Source organism: Camelus bactrianus, chromosome 22, assembly GCF_048773025.1.
Source record: "Camelus bactrianus isolate YW-2024 breed Bactrian camel chromosome 22, ASM4877302v1, whole genome shotgun sequence".
Classification (NCBI taxonomy): domain Eukaryota; kingdom Metazoa; phylum Chordata; class Mammalia; order Artiodactyla; family Camelidae; genus Camelus; species Camelus bactrianus.
The window spans coordinates 23411796-23437958 of NC_133560.1; the positions used below are offsets into that span (position 1 = coordinate 23411796).

At 50.3% G+C, this 26163-nt stretch overlaps 2 protein-coding genes across 8 annotated transcripts in view; one reads left to right on the forward strand and one right to left on the reverse strand.

Annotated features, from left to right (window-relative positions):
• Nucleotides 1–48: 48 nt before the first annotated feature.
• RLN3 (relaxin 3) lies at nucleotides 49–24782 on the reverse strand. 2 transcript variants are annotated; one of them, XM_010954155.3, is made up of 3 exons: nucleotides 24454–24782; nucleotides 2295–2499; nucleotides 49–875 (listed from the first exon to the last, which is right to left on the reverse strand). In XM_010954155.3, exons 1-3 carry the CDS (start codon nucleotides 24655–24657, stop codon nucleotides 646–648), a joined length of 639 nt encoding a protein of 212 aa, XP_010952457.2. In that variant the 5' UTR covers nucleotides 24658–24782; the 3' UTR covers nucleotides 49–645. The 2 variants fall into 2 exon arrangements, with proteins under 2 accessions (XP_010952457.2, XP_074206718.1); XM_074350617.1 differs by lacking the exon at nucleotides 24454–24782 and adding an exon at nucleotides 22511–23138.
• RFX1 (regulatory factor X1) overlaps nucleotides 12789–26163 on the forward strand; it is a 30007-nt gene continuing 16632 nt past the window's right edge. Inside the window, exons 1-3 of one of the 6 annotated variants that reach the window (XM_074350608.1) lie at nucleotides 12789–13051; nucleotides 19525–19909; nucleotides 23147–23308. In XM_074350608.1, the coding sequence (XP_074206709.1) occupies nucleotides 19591–19909; nucleotides 23147–23308 (481 nt within the window). In that variant the 5' untranslated portion in view covers nucleotides 12789–13051; nucleotides 19525–19590. The remainder of the gene's footprint in view (nucleotides 13052–19524; nucleotides 19910–23146; nucleotides 23309–26163) is intronic. The other 5 variants (XM_074350607.1, XM_074350610.1, XM_074350609.1 and 2 more) reach the window with 5 other exon arrangements.

Below are 26163 nucleotides of genomic sequence, written 5' to 3' on the forward strand. Positions count from 1 at the left end.
GGGGGGGCGCTGAGGGTGCGGCCTCGCTCCCCTCAGACCCGCCCCTCCCCACAAAACACCACGCACACCCTGCAAAGTCCTTTGGAACTTTTATTTTGGGGGTCGTAGAAGGTTCTGATCCATCCCCCCACCCAGCTTCCCACCCCAGGATATGAACAGAACAGAGGGGACCGATCACCAACACGGGTCCACGGCATTAGAACCCCAGCAGGCGGGGTTAGAGGTAGAGGGGCTGGAAGGCAGGGGGAAGGGAGGGAGCAAAGGCTGGAATGGGGCAGGGCTATAATTTGGGCTAGCGAGGGGACAGTGGCCACAGTTAGGGCAGGAGAGAGTCACAGTTTGGGCAAGGGTCTCAGTGTGGCCAGTTTGGGGAGAGTAGGGGCACTGTTGCATCAGGGGACAGCATAGGCCAGGAAAGGCATGATATAGGTTGGGGAGAGGTCAGGGTCCCCATTTGGCCAGGTACGGTTCAGGGTAGGCTGGACGAAGGTCAGGGTTGGGTAGGGGGAGCCCCCAGTGCCTGACCTCTGTGACTTGCTGATGAATGAACGGGTGAGGGGCCAGGAACAGGTGCCCAGCTGGACACCAGTTAGGTGGATGGCAGGGCTGGGGCGTTCACCCCAGCGCCCCTCCCCTGTCTCCGTTCTAGCAGAGGCTGCTGATTTCACTCTTGCTGCACCCCCACTTGCAGCAGTTGCTGGAGAGGCCAGCCAGGACATCGCGGCTGCCCCGCAGAGCACCGGCGGTTCCCTGCCAGCCCGGTCGGCCCCCATAGAAGGCCTGGGGGGACTTGGTCAGAGCCAGCCACTCGCTGGAAGCCACTGCCTCATCCAGCTTGCTGTTTGCTTCAGAGTCTGCATCTGGGAAGGCATCCCCTGCAAAAGATGGAAAGACTTAGTGCTTAGGACTCACTCTTGTCACACCCAGAGTCCAGGTTCCTGGCTGGTCCAGCTACTTCTCTGTTCTTATGACTCAGCCTTGTGGGTAAAGGTTTTGATTCCAGTCAGGCCTGGGTTCCAGCTTTGATAGGCAGCTTACTTAACCCCATTAAACTTGGCTTTCCTTTACTGTTTTGTCTGTTTGTTTTGTTTTGTTTTTAGTGGGGGTATTGGGGATTGAACCTAGGACCTTGTGCTCAGCACACACTCTACCACTGAGCTACTACCCTCCCCCTCTTTTCCCTTACTATTTATTTATGGAGGACCTGATAGTTGAGAACATGTGTTTGGGAGCCGAACTAAGCACTGATCCAGCCTCTGAGTTATAATCCTGAACAAGTAAATTTACTTCTCTGAGCTTCAGTTTCCTTGTCTGCAAAGTGGGGATAATAATAACTCGGACCTTCTAGGGTTTTATACAGAGTAGATGACTTAATTAATACCCATTTAAAAAATTAGTGTCTGGCACATGGCAAGCGCACAAAATAGCACTGATTATTTATTGAGAACTTACTGTGTGCCAAACACTGCTTCTTTTTTTTTTTTTTTTTTTTTTTTTTTTTTTTTGCCAGACACTGCTGTAAGGGCTTTAGTAGATTAAGTCCTTTATCCTTCTCAATGACAACTCCATGTTGTTATTATCGCCCCCGTTTTCCAGAGGACAACACTGAAGCCCAATTCAGTAAAGTAACTTCACAAGGACAAACGGCTATTAAGGTGTAGACCTGCTGTTTGAATCCAGGCAGTGTGTCTTCTAAGTCCACATTCATATCATCATCATGATCATCTATTTTTTGTCAGTTGCCTGCCCTCTGCTTGAGCCCAGATTGAGCCCACTGACCTGTTTAGACTGTGTCCTAATCTGTTTTGACTCAATTTTGCCACTTAACAAACCTGCAAGATACAGGGTCTTGCCTCCTCTTTGCAGATAAAGAGGATCAAGGAGGGAAAGCAATATGGAAGGAAGGTCACCTCCTAGGGGGCAAATTGTATACACCACACCCCTCACACTACCTTCCCTAAAGAGTTGGAAATCACTTCAGTTTTGGCTTCTGAATGGTGCCTACCAGGGTCGTACAAACAGCAGCCTTTCCTATCACAGGGCTCGAACATAGCAGGTGTTCCAGAAAGAGTAGCCTGTTCTCTGACTTTTAGCAGGTGGAAATGGTTGGCCGCCCTACCCCTCCATCCCAGCTCCGCAGCTCTTCTAACTGGCTCCCCCAGCCTTGGCCCATTTCCCCAGCTGCATGTAGGAAAGGAAGGACTCTCCTGCCCTGGCCCTTTATCTCTCCTTGAACCTATCCCACATCCCATCAATCCCCCTCCCCGTCATACACACTACCTCCCAAGTCTCACCCAGAGCTTCATGGGCCAGGATGTCCGACCGTCTCCACCGGGACCCCCCGCAGGTAAAGATGACTGCTCGGATGAATTCACGGCCGCAAAGCTTCACTCTGTAGGGTGCTGTTCGGGCCTCGGTCCTCAGCCACAGCTCCCCAGCCAGCACCCACACAGCCAGCAGGAGCAGCAGCGGGCGCTTGGCCATGCTGGACGGGGCTGCCTGAGACGTGAGAGTGGGTGCAGTGAGGCAGTTTCCTCCACTCCCTCCTGGCCCCCCATTTATAACTCTCAGTTCCCCCTACCTGCGGTGGAGGAGCCAAGTGACCTCCTTTATCTCCTCCAGCAGAGGGGAGGCGGGCACGGCTCCCCCCAACCCAACCTTTCCCGTTTCCCGGACTGAGTGATAACCTTTCGCCAAGGATGAGGTGATGTGGTCCAGCTCACTGTCATCGTCAACAGAGAGGCGAGAAGGCCTCCATTCAGCAGTGACCAGGGACCCAGAGCCCCCACCAGACGTGGAGAGGGGGCACAGCCAGCACCCCCAACGCCGCCCAACACCACTGTGCTGCGAGTGTCTCTCGACTCCTCGGTAATAAAAAAGTGAGTGTCTACAGTGCATGAGCCAAGGGGCCAGGCACCGTTCTAAATACTTACACTTGTTTAATGATTTGATCCTCCCTACAACCTATGATAATAATGGTTCTCAAATTTGAGCAAACCTCAGAATCTCCTGGAGAGCTGGTTAAAACTGCTCGCTGGGGATGGGGTGGGGAGGGTATAGTTCAGCGGTAGAGTGTGTGTTTAGCATGCACAGGATCCTGAGTTCATTCCCCAGTACCTCCATGAAAAATAAATAAATAAAACCTATTACCTCCCCTTCCCCCACAAAAAGACAAAACAAACAAACAAAACCCCCCAGCTCACTGGGGTCAGCCTATATTTGCAAAAAATTTGCAGACCATGCTGATGCTTCTGGTCCAGAAACCACAATTTTGAGAGCCACTGGACTATGAGATTAGGACTAAGAGTATCCCCATGCTACTGATGTGGAAACAGAGTTGTGGCATAAGGTGCCCAAGGTCAGCTAGTAAATGGGGCTGGGCGTTGGAATTTGAACAGAGCCTCTGGGTCCAGAATCCATGTTCTGCAAGGGAAACTTTAAAAGGTTAAAAAAAATTGTTATGGGGACAGAGTTTCAGTTTTGCAAGATGAAAAGAGTTCTGGAGATGGATGGTAGTGATGGTTGCACAGCAGTGGAAATGTACTTAATGCCACTGAACTGGGCCCTTAAAATGGTTAAAATGGTACGTTTTATGTTATGTGTATGTTACCAGAATTTTAAAATAATTTGTAAGTGTTTATATAATATCATAAATAGAGAGAAACTGTTTTGTGCTGGGAAGTGTTTAACAATGGGCTCTCCAGGGGGAAAAAAAAGGCCCCGATTTGTAGCAGTTATAGGTTTCTGCCAATTTCAAGCTACCAACGTGATATCAGTGTGATGTCTCCAAATTCCTAAAAGTTAACAAATCAGTTCTCACAGGTTACTATAAACCTGCTCTAGGATGCCACCAGAATGTGAAAAACGTACATTTGCAATTTGTGCAATTTAAATAATCATTATAAACAGGACACTCATGTCATCATCACCCAGATAGGAAGTAGGGTGGTGCCAGTACCACAGATGTCCTCCTTCCCTGGTCACAGTCCCTTCCTCCCTGCAGAAGTGACCATCTTGACTTTATCCATCATCAATTCCTTGCTTTTCATTACTTTTTTTTTCAAGAAAGTGAAGTGAGGGTTTATTAAGCAATAGTAAACTCTCAAGGGGAAAGCTCATTACAGTTTTAATACCAACATGTGCATCTCTGAAACAGATAACTGCATCTATTTCTTTTCTTTCTTTTTTTTTTCCATGCTGACAAACTTTTTATCAAAGTATGACACACATACCAAAAAGTGCCCAGATAGTAAGTGGATACCTAGAAGAATTTTCACAAACTGAACACACTTCTGAATCCACCACTCAGGTCCAGAAAAAAAACATTCCCAGCCTCCACCCAGAGCAGGGGAATTAAGCTCCACCTCCTGGGAGGAGGGGTGTGGAAGAATTTGTGAACAGATGTTAAAACTATGCTAAGTGATAAATACTTTGAGTGAGACACTTTCAAGCTCTGCAAAGATTCTGTTTCCCTTTGAAGTTCCACCCACCAATTTTCACATTAATTGATGGATCGTGTGTGTAGAAATTCTTACTGTGCTGTTTGTTTATTAGTAATTTTCCATTTACCTCTCTCCTTTTACATTTGCTATTATTTATTATTTGGAATCTGCTATCAGGAAGAGTTGTTTCATCTCCACTTATTTATTTGTTCAATCATTTATACTAATATGGACTCATGAATACTTATTTTTATTCTTTGGGTTAAAATCCAGTGCTATTATTTATTTCATTGTCCAAATTGTTCCAACTTTGGCCATTGGGAGCGCTTTCCGTTGGCCCCTGCTCTAAGCATTTTATTTCAGGCACTGCTCTTTTGGCATAGCTTCATTTTTTTTTTTTTTTTTAAAGCACTTCCTCACTTTCTAGCACCACAAGATGTTCCAGGCTTATCTTGAATTTTCCCCGCCCCAGTCCTAGAATCAGCCATTCTCCCCAGGGAGACTGGGTTCACTTTATTGGAGAGTGACATTGAGAGGCCAAGACATGAATGCCGACTCTGCTCGTTGCTACTGGGCGTGGGGGCTGATGTGGTTGCTTCTAAGCTCTCTCAATTGATAGTATTATTATTTTTTCAATATCGAGATGAAATCCATATGAAATGAAATTAACCACTTAGATGTTCCATATAAACGCATGTTCATAGTAGCACTAGTCACAATAGCCAAAAAGTGGAAACAGCCCAAGTGCCCATCAGCAGACGGATGGATAAACAAAAGGTGGTCCATGCACACAATGGAATATCACTCACCATAAAAAGGAATGAAGCACTGACACACACTACCATGTGGATGAACCTTGAAAACATTATGCTGAGTGAAAGAAGCCAGACGTAAAAGGTCCCATATTGTGTATAATTCCATTAATAGGAGATGTGCAGAGGAGGGAGGGAAATAGCTCATGCTTAGAATGCAGGAGGTCCTGGGTTCGATCCCCAGTACCTCCATTAAAAAGAAAAAAAGAAATATAGATGTACAGAACAGGTAAACCCACAGAGATAAAAAGCAGACTGGTAGTTGCCAGGGGTTGGGAGGAGGGAGGAATGAAGAGTAATTGCTATCAGGTATGCCTCTGGGTGATGAAAACGTTTTGGAACTAGGTAGAGGTGGTTGTTGCACAACATTATGAAAATACTAAACGCCACTGAATGGTTCACTTTAACACGGTTCATTTTATGTTATGTCAATTTCATCTCAACTTAAAAACACAACAATAAGGGCTCTGATGATGGGCAGAGCTGGTTCGAATCCCATTTCTGCCTTGTTCCTGCTGTGTGGCCTTGAGCAAGTCACTTAACCTCTCTGTGCCTTGGTTTCCTCACCTGTAAAACAGGGAGGATTCAATGAGTGCATCAAATTCTTAAAACAGTCAGTAGCATGCAGGAAGTGCTGCTTAATTAAATGTTACCTCTACTTGATGCATTCCCTTTGGATTCGAACTTTATTCCTTTGTCCTTTTCTTCATGACAAATGCCTGGCCTTGGTTGCCCCCTGAGGTGTCTCAGGCCAAGGGCAATGCTCCAGAAGGCAGGAATCATATCTGATTGTTCTGCTTCGAAAGGGCTGATGAATAATACGCTCCCCTTCTCTGCCTCTTCTCCCAGCGACTCTCAAGGGACGCACCCTTCTGCCCTTTTCTCCCTGATCTTGGCCAAGGGGCTGCCAAAGAACAAACACACCAGGAAATATCTGCTGCCTGATTGTTTGAGTTTAACCAATTGTTCCAGAACCAGAAGCTTATTTTGCGCTTCACACGTGAATCAGTTTTGAGCCCAACACAGCTTCCTGTGTGACCTTGAGCAAGATGTTACACCTTTCTGAATTCATTAGTAAGATGGCGATAATAAATGATCTATTTCACAGGGCTATTGAAGGACTTGGGTGAATTTACCTCAAGGGCTTAGTACCGAGCATAGCACAGTCAGTGCAGTGGGTTGAATGGTTACCTGCAGAAAGATATATCCACATCCTAATCCCCCAAGACCTGTGAACGTGATCGTATTTGGATTAAAAAAAAAAAAAAAACAACGGTCTTTGAAGATGTAATTAAGGGTTTTAAAATGAGATCATCCTGGATTATCTGGGTGGGCTCTAAATCCAATGACAAGTGTTAAAGACACAGACAGAAGAGATAAGGCCCTGCGAAGACAGAAGCAGAGATTGGAGTGCTGCAGCCAAAAGGGCCAGGTCATGCCAGGAGCCACCAGAATCTGCAAGAGACAAGGAAGGATCCTCCCCTAGAGCTTTCGGAGGGAGTCAGGGCTCTGCTGACACCTTGATTTCGGACTTGCAGCCTCCAGAACTATGAGAGAATACACTTCCATTGCTGTAAGCCACTCAGTTGTGGCGAAAGGTTACAGCAGTTGTGGGAAACTAACACATACGAATTCAGAAATGTTATCTGCTACCAATATCATTATTGTTATCATCATTGTTATTATGGTCCGAGCATAAAAATGCACCCAAATCTTACAAATCCTAAGTAAAGTAATTCTTCAAATGTCTTAACTAATTTTACTTTTGAATAGCTAGTACATTCATGTGCTTCAAAAAACAAAAATCTTAAGGTTTACGCTACAGTATCTCCCTCCCAAGTCTGTTTCCTTCCTCTCTGTCCCCTTGGTAACCCAGCACTCTTGCTTTCCAGAATTTCTGTGCACGTATACAAACAAATATGAATACTAGTTCTTATCCGTCCCCACACCTGCTTTTACATTAAAGGTAGCATTAAAAAGTTTTTTCTTTTTAATGTGGTAAATTATATATAAAATATGCCATTTCAGCCATTTTTAAGTGTACGGTTCAGTAGCATTAAGTATATTCACATTGTTGTGCAACCATCACTAACATTCATCCCCAGAACTTTTCCATCTTCCCAAACTGAAACTCTGTACTCAGTTAGACAATAATACAGATTCCTCTTTTCCCCAACTCCTGGTAACCACCATTCTACTTCTTGTCTCTGTTAATTTGCTTATTCTTTACGTTGTAAAGTGGAACCACACAGTATTTGCCCTTGTGTGTCTGACTTCTTGGATTTAGCACGAGGCTTCATGGTTTACCACATGGTAGAATGTGTCAGGATTTCAGTTCAAGTGGCATGTTTTACAAATTCTTCTATGCCTTCCTCCCCCGCCCCTCTACTTAACAACAAATGCTGGAGATCTCCCCTTTGCGAAGCTCTCTTTATGCATCCTTGTCATTTTTCTACAGCCACGTCGTATTTTGCTGTATAGATGCCCCATAATTAATTTCACTGCCAGAGACAGACATTTTGTCATCCATTTGTTCTTAGGTTAACACCACAATGAAGAACTTGGCTCAAATGTCATTTCACACGTGTGCAAGTGTATCTGTAGGTAAATTCCACAAAGTGAGATTTCTGGCTTGAAGATTATGTGCATTTGTAATTTTTTTGCCAAATCTCCCTCCTTGAGGGTACGATTAATTCACACCCCCTCCAGCAATGGATGAGAGGTCCTGTTTCCCTTCAGCTTCACCAACAGAGTGTTAACCAAACGTTGGATGTTTGCCAACAGGACAGGTGAAAAAACTGTATCTCAGAGTAGAGAAAATTTCCCTTATCACCACTGAGGGGGAACATATTTCCATGTGTTTAAGACTATTTATAGTTTTCTCTTTCCTGTCTGGTCAATGTCCTTGCCCATTATTCCTTTGGCTTGTTGATCTTTTTCTTTCTGATCTCTAGGAGTTCTTTATATATTAAGGAGATTTACCATATGGTTATGAAATGAGTAGTAAATACATTGTCATTTCTCCAAACTTTTAAATCAATGACCAGTAACACTTATTGAGGATTTGCTACATGCCTGGCTTTGTCCTAGGTGCTTTAAACACACCATTTCTTTTCAACCTTACTGACAGCATTTTTTATCTCTAAAGACTATAACACACATCTCTGAAAAATAAGGTTATCTTCCTACATAATGTACTGCCATTTTCACACCTAACAAAACATACAATCATTCTTCAGTATCATCTTACACCAAAGCAGATATTCAAATTCCCCTGAGTTTCATGTAGATATGCTTGTGTCCCAAGCATTTTCTCAAAAAGCTCAAGTATTTAGGGGATCACCTCTCTTTGTTTTGAGTTTTAAATCTCAATCCATTCTTTTCTTTTACAAATCTTCCTTTCAGTGTGATGGTACAGTGCCTCCAGCAATAGCTTTCCAAGATTGTCTTGGTCCATCAAAATCCTGCTTCCAATATATTTTCCCAAACCTGTTTGAGCACATGTCCCCTGACATTAGATTCCATTAGATCCATGGATATAGCTGCATAGTGTTTATATGCCATATATATATTTATAAATATAAATTTATATATATTTATAAATATAAATTTATATATATAAATATATTTATTTATTTATTTATTTAATCCTATTGTGAATATAGTTTGAAAAGTTAGAAGAACCAGCCTGCTAATCATTCACTACAACTCATGTATAATAAGCAGAAATGTATGATGAATTCCCAGCAAAATAGAAGGACATCTTGCTTGGATTTCAGTGCACCAAGTGTCAGATTCTTATTTCATTACATCCACATTAGTAGATGGTTCTTAATTTAATTTTTTTCTCTCCCTTTGGGCAGAATTCCATGGAGACCTCTCAACCTTGACACCTGGGTCAGGAGCAAGGCTAGCTTATTTTAAAATGCTGTTGTGTCTGAGTTTCACCCCATCAGCATCCTATTTTTTAAGAGCTACTTTGTTGCCTTCACCATTGGCTTAGTATTCTGTATTACGCAGGCTTCTTACTGCATCTTTCTAGTCCCCTAGGGATGGACGCCTACACTGCCTCCAATTTCCTGCGTCAATGAGTATTCTTATCTGGGGCAAAACTTTCAGTGACTATAAAATGTGGAACAGAATTCCAAAGGTCTCTGAATCTAACAGCAACCCAATAACTGGCTTAAACAAGAGAGAATGTTTGTCTCTGCTGGCAGACAGCCTGAGGACCCTGGGTCCTTCTGTCAGTTGCTCCACCATCCTCTAGAGCAGTATTTCCAAGGACAGTTGCCGTGTCTGGAGATACCTTTGGTTGTCACACCTGCTGGCAGGGGGATGCTACTGGCATGTAGTGAGTGGTAGCCAGAGATGCGGCTCAGTACTCTACAGTGCACAGCACAGCCCTCTGTGACAGAGAACAATTTGGCCCCATATGTCAATGATGTCACCTGCCCTAGAATAGTCCCCACTTCCTTTCATGACCGACTTGTTAAAGAGACTGGGACAGTTGTTCTGTAGCACACTCCACCCTCGGGGTTTGTCAGTTGCTTCCTGATGTCCTTTAACTTGTTCCTCTACCCTTGCTGTTTCCTGTAAACTGGACGTTAGGTTGAGAGACTTGATCAGTGTCAGGTTCAACATTTTGGCAAGAGATGTCCTAGGGAAAGCTGTGACCTTCCTTTGGTATCATATCAGGAGACCCGAGGTTCCCTCTATTGTGCTGCTGAGCTTCACTGCAGCTGACACTGGTGACAGTCTGGCCCCTGTGGTAAAGTCTGTGCCCCTACACCCAGCGAACACTCTGGTGCCCTGTGCATACCTTGCTCCCCACCTGATGTTTTGTAACACCCATTGATGATCACTGCCTAAATTAGTTATTTCACTGACTTTTGCAAAATGGTGATTTTTCTAATTCTCTCATTCCTGCCACATTTTTTAGCTGGCATTATTGGGCTGTTTGGTGACCATGAAAATCTACCACAGGGAAGGCAAGATCATGCTTAATTTCTTACTTTTAATTACCAACGTTTCCAGAAAGGAATCGGTTGAGAGCTACTTACAATGGGTTCATAAATGTGTTTGTGTGTGTATGTGTGTTGTAACTTTCAAACTGAAGTATAACATACAAAATAGTGCACAGATCTTAGCGAGTTCAGGGAATTTTTACATCCATATACCTGTGCTACCACCACCAGATAAAAATACAGACCATTTCTAGCCCCACACTCCCTTCCCTGCCTTTAAGTTCTGTAATGAATAATTTTGTTTGAAGGAATGATTTCCAGGCTTGCTTGTACCCATCTTGGGGTTCAAGGACTTCAGGAAGGTGGGGAAATGGATGGCCAATAAAAATAGGGCTCCAGGCCTCCTCCCCAACCAACATGGCTGGCCCTGGGACCCAACCTGTCTCGCAGGAGCAGGTGCAGGGGCTGAGTGACTTGAATTGCCAGTTGAGATTTAAACCAGGCGCCTCCTGCCTGGAAGTCTCATTTATTTTCGGGGCTCAGCTAGAATATCGAGGCAGATGGAACTACTGCTGCTTCTTGTCTACCATCGAGGGTCACACTCTGGGGCAGCAAAGCATACTGGAAAGTCCCAGGAAAGGAAACAGACTGTCTAGGTTCTGTCTGCATGATCCTGGAGGAGCTACTTCCCCTTCTGAGACTTTTGTCTACTTACCTGTCAAGTTAGGGGGAATATTCCACATTGCTGGGTTCTTGGGAGGATTTCTGCAGTCATGACTACCTTTACATTTCTTTCTTTCTTTCTTTTTTCCAATGGAGGTACTGGGGACTGAACCTGGGACCTCGCACAAACATGCTAAGCATATGCTCTATGCTCTGTAGAGCCACCCTCTACTTTTACATTTCTGAGCTCACCTCCTGGCACTTTCCTCTTTGCTCATTCCACCCCAGCCAGCTGTTTTTCCTGTCCCCAGGCCTTTTGAATGACCCCTCCTCAAGTTACACAACCAACAATGTTCTCTCACCATTACGGTACAGACTCTAACGTTGCTCTCACAGTCCTTATGAACCTTAAATATTAATCTCGCTGCTTATTATGTCTCTTATTGTAGTAGAATGCAGAGTCTCAGGACTTGTCTTTCTTCATTTTTACACCCAGGGTATGGCATGAAGGAAGTGTAATGTTGATTGAATGGAGGCAACAGGAGCTCAGAGAGGGCGAGCCACTTTCTCACTGTCACACAGTGGAATTTGAATTATAAATGCAGGCTGAGTCTTCCCTTTCATTTTCCTCCCTCTTTTGTCTCGGGTGAGGATTAGGGCACAATTTAAGGGGTGTCAAAAAACTCAGTCACCAAGAAAATATTTTTTAAAATTAAAAATTAAAGCAAAAAAAAAAAAAAAAAGACCTGACCCGCACTTGCATGACTCACCTCATTCTGTCAGTCCTGGCAGATCCTGTTTTTATTTAAAATTTTGCTATTTTGTTCACCATGGGTTTATTTTTTCCCTATTAAATTTGATATTTTAAAATATTGCATTAGAATATTATCTTGATTGAGTTTTTGCACCCGAGACGCTCACCGTAGTGTAGGCCCCGCTTCTATCGCTTCTCCTCCCCTAGAAAAACTGAGGTACGGAGGACTGGGGGTAGGAATAGGGGATTGGTGCGGAGCCCTGTTGAGCGGCACAAGCTGCCCCGGGAGGGGCCAGGAGCTGACCTTTATTTATCGCCCGTGGTAGAAGCAGCTAATTAAGTCCCCCGCCTGCGCGAGACCTTTCCCAGGGCGGCCCGCGCCTCCTGCGGGGCCGAGATAGCCGCGGCCGCCCGAGCAGCGGTGACCTTTCCGAGCCTAATGGGGCGGGGAGGCGGGAGAGCGAGGACGATTGCGCTTTCGGCCGGGTCTAGGCAGAAGCTGTGGCGGAGGCGTCGCTCTGGGGCTGAGCCCCGGGATGGAACTCTGTCTCGGCTCCGCACGTCCATCCTACCAGCATAGGACAACATGGGGAGGGAAAGAGGGCCGGTGATGTCATCGAGCCCCGAGCCGGCCTCCGCCGCTGCCGTCACAGACGAGCAGCACTGCGTCACCGCATTCTTTCGTGACGTCAGCGCACGAGGCCAAGAAGTGGTCCACCAGGAAAGGGAGAAGTCTGAAGGAGAGATCGTTTCTCGCTCTTTATATTTGGTGAGGCGTTTAAAGTACGCAAGGAACGGACTACCACTCCCAGCTGGCTGTGCGTGCCGCGCAAGCACACGGCCTCCAGCGAGCGAGCGCGGCAAACCTTGGAATAGATTGACGTCCCTTTAGTCGAACCAGAAGGTAGATTTTACAGCCGCAAACCAATCCCGACCTCACAGACCCCACCCCTTTATTCTTAGCCCTCTGCTTCCTTGAGGGAGTGACGGGCTCGGATGCCTTTGAGGGTTCAGTTTCCTTTGATGGACAGTCATACTGATGAATCAGAACGCCGGAAAGTCGAGAGGACGTTGAAAAGCGTGCCTCGGAGCCAATAACTTAGCGGCAGGGCCAGGCGCCGTCCAGTAATTTTTCCCGGCGCCTCCAATCACCCTGGACCCCGCCCCGGCGCGTGACGTAAGTAGGGTGGGTAGCAACAGTTGCCCCGGTGAGGGAAACGGAGGCGCCATAGCCACGGTAGTCGTGGCGACCAAGCAACCCGGCAACGCGAGTCAACAACAACAACCGCCCGGCCGACCCCCACCCCCACCCCCCCGGCCAGGCCCGGGGACCCCGGCACGTTCTGTCCCCCTCCCAACATCGCCTCCGAGACCTCTGGAAAGCCCTTCCGCGGACAGAAGTGGGGAGAAGCCGAGGTAACTGGGGCGGCCCTAGGGTGGCGGGCCGGGCCGAGGAGGGCGGCGGGGCCCGGGCGGCGGGTGTCGCTGTAATCATAATCTTGGGGGAAGGGGCGGGCAGTCAAAATGGCGGCGGCGACTGTCGGGGCCATGGGGGATGGGGCCGGGGCCCGGCTGGGGCGACACCACCCGCCCCCGGGCCCCGCGGCCCGGCCCCCGCGAGGGGCGGGCGCTCGCAGGCCGGCAGCTAGTGGAGGGCGGCCGGCCGGGGTGGGGGGCTTTTATATGTCGGGAGGTGCGGAGGGGCGGGACTGGGAATGCTGGGCCAATGGGAGAGAGGGGGTAGCGAGGCGGGACCGAGGTGGGTGGGCGGGGCCAGGCCGCAAGGTGTGGGCGGGGCCGGCCGGTGCCCCGGGAACCGGGTGGGGCAGCTGCCGCCTAGGCCTTCCGGCTCCTCTAGGCAATGGGAGGCCACCTGTGCCGCGTCCCTTTAGAACCCGCCAGGACTGAGTGCCTGCCACATCTGAGGCCTCAGTTTTCCATCCTGTAGAGTGGGGAGAATTATTGCCATAGCCTCTTTTCTGCATTTCAGGGATTCCTAATTCCTTTCAGGAATTTCTCAAGGGTTCGTCCTTGAACTTTTTACTCCTATCTACTGTTTCTGAATGCTTTTTTTTTTTTAAATAGATTGACTGTTAATGTTAATTTTAACATTGCTGTCTGCTCCTAAATCTACCTTCTTTCTGAGAGGAGGTGAAGGTAGACAGTTACATGAAGCTGTGGGCTAGGGTGTATTGCTTTAGTCTGGACGATTTGATTTGCAGAAAGGGAAGCCTGTGGCAGGAGTATCTTGGATGCCTGAGTTAGAGGAACAGAAACTTGATCGCTTCTCTGTGGGCAGCTCTAAGATCTAAGATCTCCTGTTGTCCCTCGGCAGGGGGCTTGTTCCTGGAGATGGGACCATTCCTAACTGTATTGCCCATCCTAGTCTTCCTTTCTGAGAATGGGAAGTAAATGGTGCTCGAGGAAGTTTCTTAAGCTGCTTCTCTTGGCCAGACACATGTTTTTGTGTCAATCAAGTTGGTGTCAAGTGGGTCACATGTCACTGAGGAGGTACCAGCTTCCAGAGCCACGTGGGCGGAGAGCGGGACACTGAGGTCAGAGGAAAGGGGAATTTCTCCATGTTGGTTAGAAGAGTCTGAGTGACTGCTTTGCCAGGTGACAAGATCTGCCAGCTTGGGGAAGAATTTTTTTTTTAAATAGGCAGCCAGGCCAAGTTCACTTTGCTTATTCTCTGTCTTGCTTTGGAGCTTGGTGCTTGGTATTAACAGAGCCAAGTGCAAACTGCAGCTTTTTTCTTTTAAAATCAATCAATACACTTCAAGGAGAACGAACATTTTGGGTTCTCACAAAGCTTTCCCCCAAAAATTTGAGATAAGGCTGGGAGATGTCACTTCTCCAGGGACTTTTCCCAGGCCCCTTTGTGAGGTGGTTAGGACCCCTTGAAAGTTAGGAAGAGTTGAGATTAATTTTCAGTAAAGATCTAGAAATAACCAAGTTGCCAGATCATTGGCATCTATTAGAAAGGGGAACTCTGAGCAGAAAGTGATGTTACCCGTGACCTAGTCCTGTTTACTGCCCTTCCCACCCCACTATATCTTATGCATTTGAAGGGCCCAAGCCCAGAGAGGTCATTTGACTACAGAAGGGAACACTGGCTTTGGTCGCTTGTCCTTGAGACAATCAACTGCTTTTTAGCTGTATGCTCTTGGGCAAGTAACTTAACTTCTCTGGGCCTGTGTTTTCTCCCATCTAAGCTAGCTGCAGTGCTCACTGGTAATGATTTTAATCTTATATTACTGTGCTGTGGATCCCATAAAGGAATACATGTTGAGCATAAGATACATAGTAATTGCTCAAAGTATGTTGGCTGCTACTGTTATTATGATGATTGTTGCTTCCTGTTCAGCCCTTACAATTACACCATTCACATTTATTTTTATCATTTTGCATCGAGCGAGAGCCTAGTGGCTTTAAAGCTTGACTCACTTGTTGGGCTGTGTGGGACGATGACAGGGATCCCAGGAGTTTATAGTGAGAAAGTGTCACTCTTCTAAGGTCCTCCTCCAGCTTTAGGAGAGTAGCCAGAAAGAAAATTGGGCTCAGACTCAACCTTCCGGGAGGCAGCTGGATGAGCTGGGGGGTGTGGGTGTTGTGGGAAAAGTAGGGACCTGGGAAAGGTGTCTCTGGAGCTGAGGGTCTCACCTTCCCCTCCTGCCACCCACCCCAGCATCTTGGGGCAGAAGACAGGGGATGGGCCAGGCAGACTCTCCCCAGGGACACGGCCTCCAGACAGCAACTACACAGTGCGGTCTTCCTGGCCTAAGGGGCCTCTTCTGGACCAGGAGGCATCACCTGCCCCTGTACCACAAGCTTGCTACTGGCAGGAAGTAGTAGCTTTTTCTCAAGGTCTTACCAGTCGGTAGATTCGAACTGGCTTTTGACACTCACTAGCAGGGTGTTCCCAGCATTACAGACACTTATTTAACGTTAAAAGTTAAGTCCCCACTGTATGCCTGTCAGTGTTCTGGTACCTGAGGTTAGAGTGATGGGCAAGGCAGTCCAGATCTCCAACCTTGGGGAGCTTACCTTTCTGGTCATGGAGGGAAGAGGAAAATAAACAAACAAACAGGATACAGGGCCAGGGAGAAAATAAAACAGGAATATGTACTCCAGAGTACATGGAAGGGGGATGCTTGAGGCCTGAGAAGGTGACATATAAGCTGAGACATGAGTGATTAGAAGGAGCCAGTGGTACAGGTGAGGAGAGCATGTGAGTAGGCAGAAGAGCTGGTGCAAAGGTCCTGAGGCAGGAGGAGGTCTGGAGCATTTGGGAAGGAGAGACGGTGTTGCTAGAGCACAACCAGAGTGAGAAAGGGGACTGGAGGGGCCAGATCCCATGGGACCCTGCAGGTCATGGGGAGGGCTCTGAATTTTATTTATTCAATGTGATGGGGAGCCTTAGAGCCTTCTGAATAGAGGAGTGGCATGATGGAGTTTGTGTTTTCAAAGGATCATATAGATCATATAGAGGCAAGAGTGAAGCTGGGAGCTAGTGATGAGGCTGTTGCAGGGGGCCCGTGCAGGAGATTATGGTAGCCCAGACTAGCACGGCGCTGATGAAGATGGAGGGATATGCCCCGGCCTTAGGATTTACTTTGGATGAATTATTGACAAGCCTTAAAAACTAACTGGATATAGAGAATGAAGGAATCTCACATCATTATATTTAATTTCCTCATTCTCTGGAAAGTTCATTTTTGAAGCCATTCTACAGGTGAGGAAAGTGAGATTTTCCTTCCATTTCCTTGGGAGGGCCTTGTGTGTAAACCGTTTGGTTAAGGATCTGGCATCCAAAACAAGTCAGCAAACTACAGCCTCCACCTGCTTTTTATGGCCTGTGAGCGGAGAATGATTTCTACATTTTTGAGGGGTATTTTGTGATGTGAATAATATATGATGGTATGTGAAAATTATATAAAATTCAAATCTCAGTGTCTAAAAATAAACTTTTATTGACACACAGCCACTCACTTGTTTACATATTGTCTATGACTGCTTTCCCACTTCAGTGGCAGAGTTGAGTCATTGCAATGGACTGTCTGTCCACAAAGCCAAAAATCTTGACTCTCTGATCCTTCACAGAAATTTGCCAGCCCCTGACCTAAGGAATTGATTCAAACATTCTCCAAAAACAGGTGTTGGCTTTGAAGACAGGTGCAGTCATTGGTGTGTTTTTTGGGTTTTTTTGCGGGGGGCAGTTTCATTGCTAAGGAAAGATTTGCTGAGTGGTCTCATGCTCAAATAGATGGGGAATGCCTCATCCTGTATGGATATTTGTAACTTATGCCTCCCCAGGGAACACCCTACAGAACTCTGAATCTAGTCTTCCACAAATGGAAAAAAAAAGGGGGTTCCCGGGTGAAATAAATATGGGAAACTTGACATCCTGCATCGTTCTTCCTGAAGACTAACAATGACAGTGCTGAGAAGGTCTCCATTAGAGAAATCAGTTTAACTGTTTTATCCATCTCCACTTCCCCCTTTTGAGCTCAGCCTTTCAGCTGTCTCATCGCTTTCTTCCCCTGCCCCTGAGTGGAAAGGAGGAAGCCTGCAGGCTCTCCACCTCGAGGGGGAGAAAGCACCAAGTGTGGAGCTTTTAAAGCCCTTTCGTGGTGGGAGGGCCCACAAGGGGCAAGCTTTCCAAGCTGGGAAAGCCTAGGCCAGGGTTTCTCAGTGCCCCCAGTACCACCTGCCTCAGAATCATCCAGGGGACTAGCTCAAACAACAGACTCCAGGGTCATCCCAGACTCTGGCAGTGGGGCCCAGGAACCTGCATTTAATCAGCTCCCTGCATAAGGCTGATGAACACAAGAGTCAGAGTTCCCCTTGGTGCCTCTTTCCAAGAGCTTGAGGATCATGTCTGTCTCCTTCCCCCTCCAGCCTCATCTAGCATGGATGTTTGTTGAATGAATAATAATAGCAGCTTCCACTTCTCAGCACTTATTGGGTACTGGGCTGATCACATTGGATTTTTACAACAGCCCTATGAATTGGGTGTTTTCATCATCCCCAGGTAACAGATGGGGAAACTGAGACCCAGAGGAAGGTCATTTACATGTTCATGAATTAAGAGACAGGCCAGGGTTCCTGTTGAGGTGGGACTGACACTGGATAGACAGGCGCTGATCATCTGCAGTAACTGGAGCACCTAATCTGGGCCAGAGTTTGGACTCAGTAGTGCAGAGAGGCCCACAAAGACGGGCCCCTCTAATGCTGGCAGGAAGGAGTTTGAGGAAGGCAGGGGCTGGGGGAAGATGTCTTCTCTGTGTGCATGGCAGACAGTAGCCTCTTCCCTCTCCAGATGGGCAAGCTCCCCCTGCTGCCTGAGTCCCCAGCAGGCCACCCTTCTATCCTGCCCCATGGGAAAGCCCAGGACAGTTCCTCACCACCTGGACCAGGGCCCAGTCCTCCTATCTCTGCCCCTCTCTCTATAATGACCTGGCTTGGCAGGGAAGGTGGCCCCAGGGCTCTGCCAGCTCTGCTCACCCCGTCAGAGCCCTGCAGCCCCTCCCAGCCTACCCCAAGCCCAGAGAGCCCACCCATGTGCAGACAGAAGCCCCTGTTTCCTTTGTAGACAGTTACCCAAAGCAGGGAGGCAGGGCCCAGAGGCTTTTTGTAGTTTTACTCAGATCCTTGTTAAAGGGCCCTGGGCAATGACGGGAACCAGAGCCATTTTTAAGTGCTCACGCTGCACTAGGTGTTGGCCAAGCACTGCCCACATGATCAGACTGCACTCAGCAACCCTGTATTGTAGGCCTGCTGTCTTCCCATTTCACAGATGGGGCAGTGGAGGCCCACGGAGAGGAAGCCCTTTGCACAAGTCACACCTAGGAGGTAGCCAAGTTCAAGTCGTGCCCTGACTGGACCAGAGCTTGTGTCTCACCTGCCCTGCCCACTGCTGACTTGGCAAGAGGGATGGGGCTTCACAAGAGAGACAGTGTCCCTCACCCAGCACCTTGGGAAAGGGACCTCAACTTTTTAGCAGCCAGAAAAGCTGCCTCTGCCTGGTCAGGTGGGCCCCGTTCTGAAGTCAGCAGCGGCTGCTGGGCCTGCCCTGTGGCCATGGCCTGCTCCCAGCCTGGTTACCCCTGGCCCTTCAAGGGCCCTCTCTCTGTGATGAGCTCACATCTGGTATCGCCACCCTTAACTGCCTTCACTTCTGTGGCTGTGAGCAGCTCAGGGGTTTGTTGGACTCAAACACCTTCCCAGTGTCTGGCACCCCACTGGGGATGATACTCAGCCAAGAATCCCAGCCCAGATGGTGGCTGTGCAGGGAACTGGCACAGGCTGGCTGGGAGACAGCTTGCCCCATGACTTTCCTTTCCGGCAATTAGCTGACTAGTCAAGTGCTCAGAATGCCCAGGGTTCAGACTCAGTCCTGCCACTTCCCTGCTGTGTGGCATGAGGCTAACTCCTTAACCTCTCTGAGTCTCAGCTCCTCCTCTGGCGGACCAAACGGAAACTCAGATGTGATTGTTGCAAAGTTTAAAATGAAATAAATGTAAAGAAAGTGCCCAGCCTGGCAGGTCCCTCAGGAGAACCGTACTATTTGTACTATTTGTTTCCGGGTGAAAGCCAGAGTTCCCCACAGCACAGGGATCTCCCACACGCTGGGTGCTGGGAGGACGAGAGCAGGACTCCTGGGCAGGGGTGAGTGGAAGAGGTGCAGACTAGCCTCAGTTCATGGTTCCCCTGCAGTGATGGGTTGGTTATATCTTGCCAGCCCTGGGACTTAATTAAGTTACTGAACCCGTACATGTCTCTAGGGAGCCAGGATCTGTCCCTGGTTTCCTCTGCCTGTAGATTAATTCTTGTTTTTCCTTCTTCTTTTTTTTTTTCTTTCCCCACCTCCCCTTCTTCTTCCCAAGCAAGCAAAAAAAAAAAAAAAAAAAAAAAAAAAGGCCTTATTTATTATCATTTTCCCCACTGTTGGCATGGCAACACAGGCGTATGTTACCGAGCTACAGGCAGCCCCGCAACCATCCCAGCCGCCACAGGCCCCTCCACAGGCCCAGCCCCAGCCGCCGCCCCCACCCTCAGCAGCACCCCAACCCCCCCAGCCCCCAGCCACCGCCGCCACCCCCCAGCCCCAATATGTCACCGAGCTGCAGAACCCCCAGCCCCAGACACAGCCACCGGGCAGCCAGAAGCAGTACGTGACAGAGCTTCCGGCTGCCCCCACGCCCTCGCAGCCGGCCGGCGCACCCGCCCCGTCCCCAGCATCCCAGCAGTACATCGTGGTCACCGTCTCTGGTAAGTGGACATGTGCTTGGAGCCAGGGCACTCTGTGAACAACTCCGAAAGGAGTTTTGGGGAGCCTAGCATCCTGGATGGCAGAGCATACTGATGCCCTCCTACTGTCACTTACTGTGCCTGTCACCAGGAGGGCAGCTTCAAACTCTTTGGAGTTCCCAGGTGGGATTTGGGGGGCATCTCTGGGGAAGGAGAAGTCAGGCCAAGCAGGGAGGCCTCTGTGCCCCCCAACTCCTTCTCACCAGGGCAGCTCTTAGAGCTGTTTCTGTCTCTAGCCTCAAGTAAGATGTCACTTGAAGAAAGGATTGGGCAGTGGAGTTAGTTTGCAAACACTTGCTGAAGATAGAGGGTGAGCAGACCACCGTCATCCACAAAGGGGTCATGACAGCTTCGTGTGCTCAGGGGACATGTGTGCGGTGTTCCCTGCGGCAGTTCGAGGAGGTCTGCTGGGAGGCCTGGAGACATCACTTCCCCTTCCTGCCCATTTCATTTCTGGCCAGACTCGGGCCAAGTGGGGCTCTTGGCTGGGCTAGTTCATGACCATGTGATGTGCCCCAGGGCTCCTGTTTGTCACTGTGGCCGCCCTCTGAAGCCATGGAGCAAATGACCAGGAAGCTTGGGTGGTTCCTGCTTACAGCATCTTCCCCATGCCCGTGTATTCCAGGATGGGGAGGGGCTGAGCAGGAAGAAGTGGGAGCAGAGGGTCAGGATAGGCAGTCACTCCCCTGAGGGAGAAGGTGGGGCTCAGAACGGGACTGGGTGTCACTAGCGGTTTCTGATGCGCTCTGTATAGAGCAGAGCATGGGGCAAAACCCCACGTTGAGGCTGGCCCCAGTCCTTCCAGGGCAGACAAGGAGGTGGTGCGGATCCTAAGGGCATCCTGGGAAGCTGCGGAAGGAGCAGGTCAAGACTGCGTTTAGGACCATTGGACAATAGCCAAAATTTGTGGCAATTGGCATGGCCCCAGAGGACCAGGACAGATGCAGCTGGGGCCCCAGAAGTGTCCTAGAGGCTCCTGGCAGTGTCAGGGTCCCTAGGGAGGGCCAGGGGTTAGGGCTACACAGGAACTCAGGACAGTGACTCTTTACCACACAGACTGGTATGGATGGATGGTGTGAGAGTCATGCTAAGCGCACCGGCACCGAGTGAGGCCAGGCCACAAATCTCCTGTGGGTTCTCAATGCTGCACAAGGATCCTACCACATTTCCTCGCCAGTATACCTACCCCCCGACTCTCTGAGAAGCTCACTCCCCCCGCCCTGTCTCCCCTAACCTCCATCACCTCCTTCTCACTCTGTGCCCTTGACCTCTGACCCTGATACTGACCTCAGTGAGGACAAGGCATCATCACATGACAAGAAGGACCCCATCTCCACCGCAGCCAGCCTTCTAGCTCCCGGGTCTATCTGCACCCACCAGCTCTGCTTTCTCACTGCTCAAAGGGTGAAGCATCCCCCCCACCCCAGTCCTGCCGCCTGTTCCAGGCTGCCCCCTCCAGGACTCGCTCCAGCCATCCTGGCCGCCTCACTTGGCCCCTCTCTTGCAGGTCTCTTCCACCAGATTGCAAAGAGGAAACAGCTTCCATTTTAACTAGGACCCCCCCAGTCCCTGCACCCCCTTCAACTGCCACCTGAGTATCTTCCCTTGAAGTTAGAATTCCTCAAGGGATTCAACCTTCCTCCCTTCACCTGGTGCTCTCTCCTCAGCTGCCTGCATCTTCCCTCCCCAGCATCCCAGTCAGGGCCACCCACAGCCCCCATCTTGTCGATCCACAAGTCACTCATTCTTCCTCTTCCTTGGCCTCTGGGCAGCGCCTGGCACACTGGTCCTCCTCCTCCCAGAGGGGTCCTCCTGCCCTGGTCTCTGCCCTCCTCCCTGCCACCCCTTCTAGGTACTCTTTGCTGCTTTCTCCTCCTCTGACCTTGTCAGCAGTGACCTCAGCAGTGACCTGAGGCCTCCTCTCTGCACCAGTGACTGCTCCTCCATGGTGGCCTTGTCCGGTGTCTCAGCTTTCGATGCCACCTCTATGCTGATAGTGCCCACATTGAGGTCTGTGCCCTGGCCCTCAGCCCTGAGCCCGCACCACCTGCAGCCCATCCACTCAGTCAGAGAGTCCTCTCAAACCAGCATGGCCAAATAGAAGTCTGGGGTTTTTTTTCCTTCTTCAGATCTGGCCTCCTTCGAGACTTCCTTGACCTAGTAAATAATACCCCTAAGCCTGGGTCAGCCTTCATGCCTGTCTTACCCATCCTGAGCAAGCAAGGCCTCTTGGTTCCATCTCCTAAATTCAGCCAGAACCCACCACCTCTCCCAGTTCCACAGCGCCCACCCTGGTCCAGCCTCAGCTCGCCCCACCACAACCAGAGGGAGTCCCTTGACAACTGTTGATTAGGTCCCATCATGTCCCAGTTCAACCCAGATGTTTCCACTGAGAAACCTTGGTCTGGTCTTTCTTGGCCATAGGAGATCTGGCCCCCTGTAGCCCACAGGAAAGGGCTTTAAAATCTCCATACTCCCTGTCCCCCTGCTGACAAGTGTCCAACCTCCCGACTCTAGCTTTAAGGCCTGCTGGCCATCCAGCCCCACCTGGTACCAACCTACCCCTTGCACACCTGCTTCAGTCCCACTGGCCTTCTTGGGTCTCTGCAAACCTTCCAGACTCAGTTCGTCTCTGGGCCTTTGCACTTGTGGTGCTCTCTGCCTGTAGCACTCCCACCCCAGACTTTGTGGTGGCTCATCTCTTGCGGATACTGGCCTGACCCAGTTCAGCCCTCACATCCCATCAGCCCCTGCACAGCTAAGAACAAGTAGGAGGGCTTGCCTGTCACCACTGGAGGACTTTTCATAGCCTCCAGGACATCTTACTGGCCCTGGACCTCCTGAGTGCTGGCTTTCGCTGCTTCGGGTGTCCAGGGTCCCCAGAGCAAGGGTCTAGAATAGGTGCATGGCTTCAGACTCCAGAACACCCGAAGTCCCAGCCTGCCTCCTCTCCTTCCCTCGGCTTCTGTAGTTCCTCCCAGCGCTCCTAGAGAGAAGCCCTGGTGCTTAGAGGTCAAGGGCTTTGTCCCGCCTCCCCACTCCAACCGTTAGGCTTTGAGCACTCTGTGGACAGGTTGCAGTGTTGGTGTGACGGGCTGTTGGTGTGAATCTCAGCCTCCCTTCTTTGGCTGGGCAGTGGTTTCTCTTTCATAGTGGTCCTAGGGAATTTCATCTCCCTTCTGCTTCTGGTCCTGACAGGAGCGAGCCCGTCCCCAGAAGGGTTGCTGGACGATGCTTCCTTGATTTGTTCTGAGGAAGAGGAGGTTGACTTGTGCCGTTGTCACCAAACTTGCTGCTCCATTGACCACCCCCCATCCCCTTGCAGTGATTTCCCAGGGTTCCCCCATAACCCTCCCCCAGGTTAGTGTCCCTTTTATCTAAGGGTGGCTTTGGGGCCATGTAAGCCATTCCTACGGGTGGAGGTGGGGGTGTAACTGACACCAGCGAAGGCTGCAACAAGGCGCCTGGGGCTCCTCCAGAGCCAGAAGCAATCTGAGCTGACCAGGGACCCAGGGAATCACAGGGAGGAAGCAGGGAGGGGCCCTGGACCCAGACCCGGAGCCCAGGCTGGAAGCCAGCCAGGAGCAGCCCCAGAAGCAGCTCATCTAGCCCAATCTTTGTGAGCCCTGCCCTAAGGTGACTTTGGAGGTGGTGGGCAGGAAGCTCAAATTTCCCTGCTTAGGGACAGTCCTCTAGATCCATAAATCCCCATGCTCAGAGGCCACCAGGCTCTCACCCAAAAGTCGAACAGAAGGAGGGTGCTGTGGGTCTCTACCAGCCGTTTCTCAGAAGGTGAAACCAGCCTGCTGGAAGGGGATCGGGCTGGGCTGAAGGAAGGACCACGTACAGCCTCTCTTCCCTGCTTCTCTCTCACTTGGGAGTCCTTGGGAATCCAAGTAGACTTGTGTCCGGGAGAGGGACAGGGAGGGTGTTTGTCAGTATCTCAAGCACAGATGTGGAAACAAAGATCAGGGCAGACAAAGGACCTAGGACCCTGCGGGCAGCAAGGACCCACAGGCCCCCCAAAGAGCCTTTGACTGAAATCATCCATGGGAGCAAAGGCTCGGGAAGGGGAGGGCCAGACTGTCCCATCTGTTGTCCATGGTGAACTGGGCCCCTGCTTGGAGCCAAGCCTCTCAGGCTTCCCTCTGTCTTCCTCCAAGTAGCCTGTGGCATTTGAGGCACGAGTAGATCTCAATGAGGAAGTGTACGGCCAGGGAGGAAGAGACGCTTATCAGATCGAGGGACAGGAAATGAGCTGCCGCTTCCGGACTAGAGACTTGAGACGGCGGGGCCCTCCATTCTGGGCGTGCATATGCTCAGAATGGAATCTGCACACTGATACGAGCACTCAAAGGGTCCCCCTACACACACACACACACACACACACACACACACACACACACACACACACACACACAGCAGGGGCAAGACACAGTGGTCACAGGCAGATGGGCTCACACATAGGAGGCCCTTTGTCCAAAGAGTAGACTTTGGAACCTCACCTGCTCATCCTCATGATGTGGCCCGGTGTGCCCTCCTGGCCTGGCAAGCATGGGGCTTCGGCCTTGAGGGCCACCCCCGAGGCAGCAGATGGGCAAGACTGCTTCCCGGGGCTTCCCTGTCCCAGGCAGATGCTTGATCTCAGCAAGTCCCCAGGCCTCCCACTTCTCAGGGTGCCACTCAGAAATCAATCTTGGTGTTTTCATCAGAGCCCTGGAGCCTAGGAGGTGGCCCAGGGCCAGCCCTCCACTTGCTGCCCACCCTGAGCCAGGCTAAACCTGCCACAGGCCTCCTTGGTTAGGCACTGTCCCTTGGGCTGTGCCTGGCTCCCTGTGCCCCGTGTACACCCAGGTGTGTCGGGCCTGTCACGTGACTCGGGGCTTTCTCAGGTTTCTCCCCGTGGGCCAGCTCAGTGAGGGCCTCTTCTGTCACCGTTCAGGGAAACCCAAGTGGCTGCAAAGAACGATTCCAGCAAAACAGAGGGATCAGTGCCTCCCGGAACTGGCTGCACAGGCAGCTGGCTGAGCAGGCTGGGGTTGTCCCAGTGCCTGCCCCACCTCTGGCCACCACTCCCCACCACCCAGCATATACACATGCATATGCTCTGCCCCAGACTCAGCCCTGAGCTCCTTGCTTCTACCTGCGATGACCTTTCTGTCCTGGCCAGGTGTTTCTCCATGTCTCCCCACACAGCTGAAGCCCACCTATCAGCTTTGGAGTCTGAACCCCAAAGGGATGCTCTGGACCTTGTGGTGTCCGCATAGGCTCCCAGCTCACTGTCTTCCTGTACCTGCATGCCCGAATTTGCACACCACTGCCTTTGGGGCCTCAGCCTAGGCCTGACCCATGACTCTGGGTTCCACACATGGTGTAGGGTTCATGTGGGCACAAACATGGGCCTGTGTCCTGGCCTGCCAGTTCCCCACTGGGTGACCTCAGACAAGTCACTTCCTATCTTCCGGTCTCTGTTGCTTTCTCTGAAAACAGAGGTAATAAAAGTTCTTTCCACCTCCAGCTGCCCAGGAAGACCTAGTGCGGTGCCTAGGGCACTGGAAATGCTGTAGTTCCTCCTATTACTCCTTGCCCACCTCCCTCCAATCCTACCATGGGGCCCCCAGAGGGCAGGGCTGGGACCTTGGCTCCTTCCAGCCACACGCTGGCGGAAGGACAGGTACATGTGTGCCTCTAGCCCCACCATGCCTCAGAAACTACTGGGAGCAACCAGGCCACACAGCGGGTGGGATAGATGGTGTCCTGGCTAGGATGAGGGTCTCCCAGCCAGTGCCTGTCAGGGACACTTGAACTCCATGCCTCTCCCCACCCCAGCTCCCCCGTTAATCGCTTAGCAAGCCGTGCTTGAAACTTGACCTGCGCCTTCATGATAACATCTCCAGGTACCAGCCTCCCTCCTGACCCCACAGCGTGGCCCCAGCCCTGCAAGGGCCCTGCTCGGGCTGTGCCTGCTGGGAGGGACGTGTTTATCCCAAGAGGGCAGCCAGGAGCTCTGCATCCACTGGGGGGATTAGCTCCCCAAGGTTGCCGGTATAAAGCCGCCTGCACACCCTGCTGTTCCTGAAGAGGTGGGCAAGGAGCTAGGAGTGCCAGGCAGGCTCCCCTGGATGGATGAGGGGCAGGGGCTGGGTGGGAGCGGGTGGGCACCATGTTCCATGATTCCCTCTTCTCGGCTGCCTGTCAGCGTGAGTACCCGCCTG

What these genes read in the sequence shown, in the direction of transcription:
- RLN3 (XM_010954155.3), bottom strand. Translation starts at nt 24,657, where the DNA reads ATGAAAACACCAAGATTGATTTCTGAGTGGCACCCTGAGAAGTGGGAG. An exon ending in CACATCATGAGGATGAGCAG is followed by an intron (nt 2,500 to 24,453) that starts GTGAGGTTCCAA and finishes CTCACGTCTCAG; the next exon opens with GCAGCCCCGTCCAGCATGGC. An exon ending in CCTGGCCCATGAAGCTCTGG is followed by an intron (nt 876 to 2,294) that starts GTGAGACTTGGG and finishes CATCTTTTGCAG; the next exon opens with GGGATGCCTTCCCAGATGCA.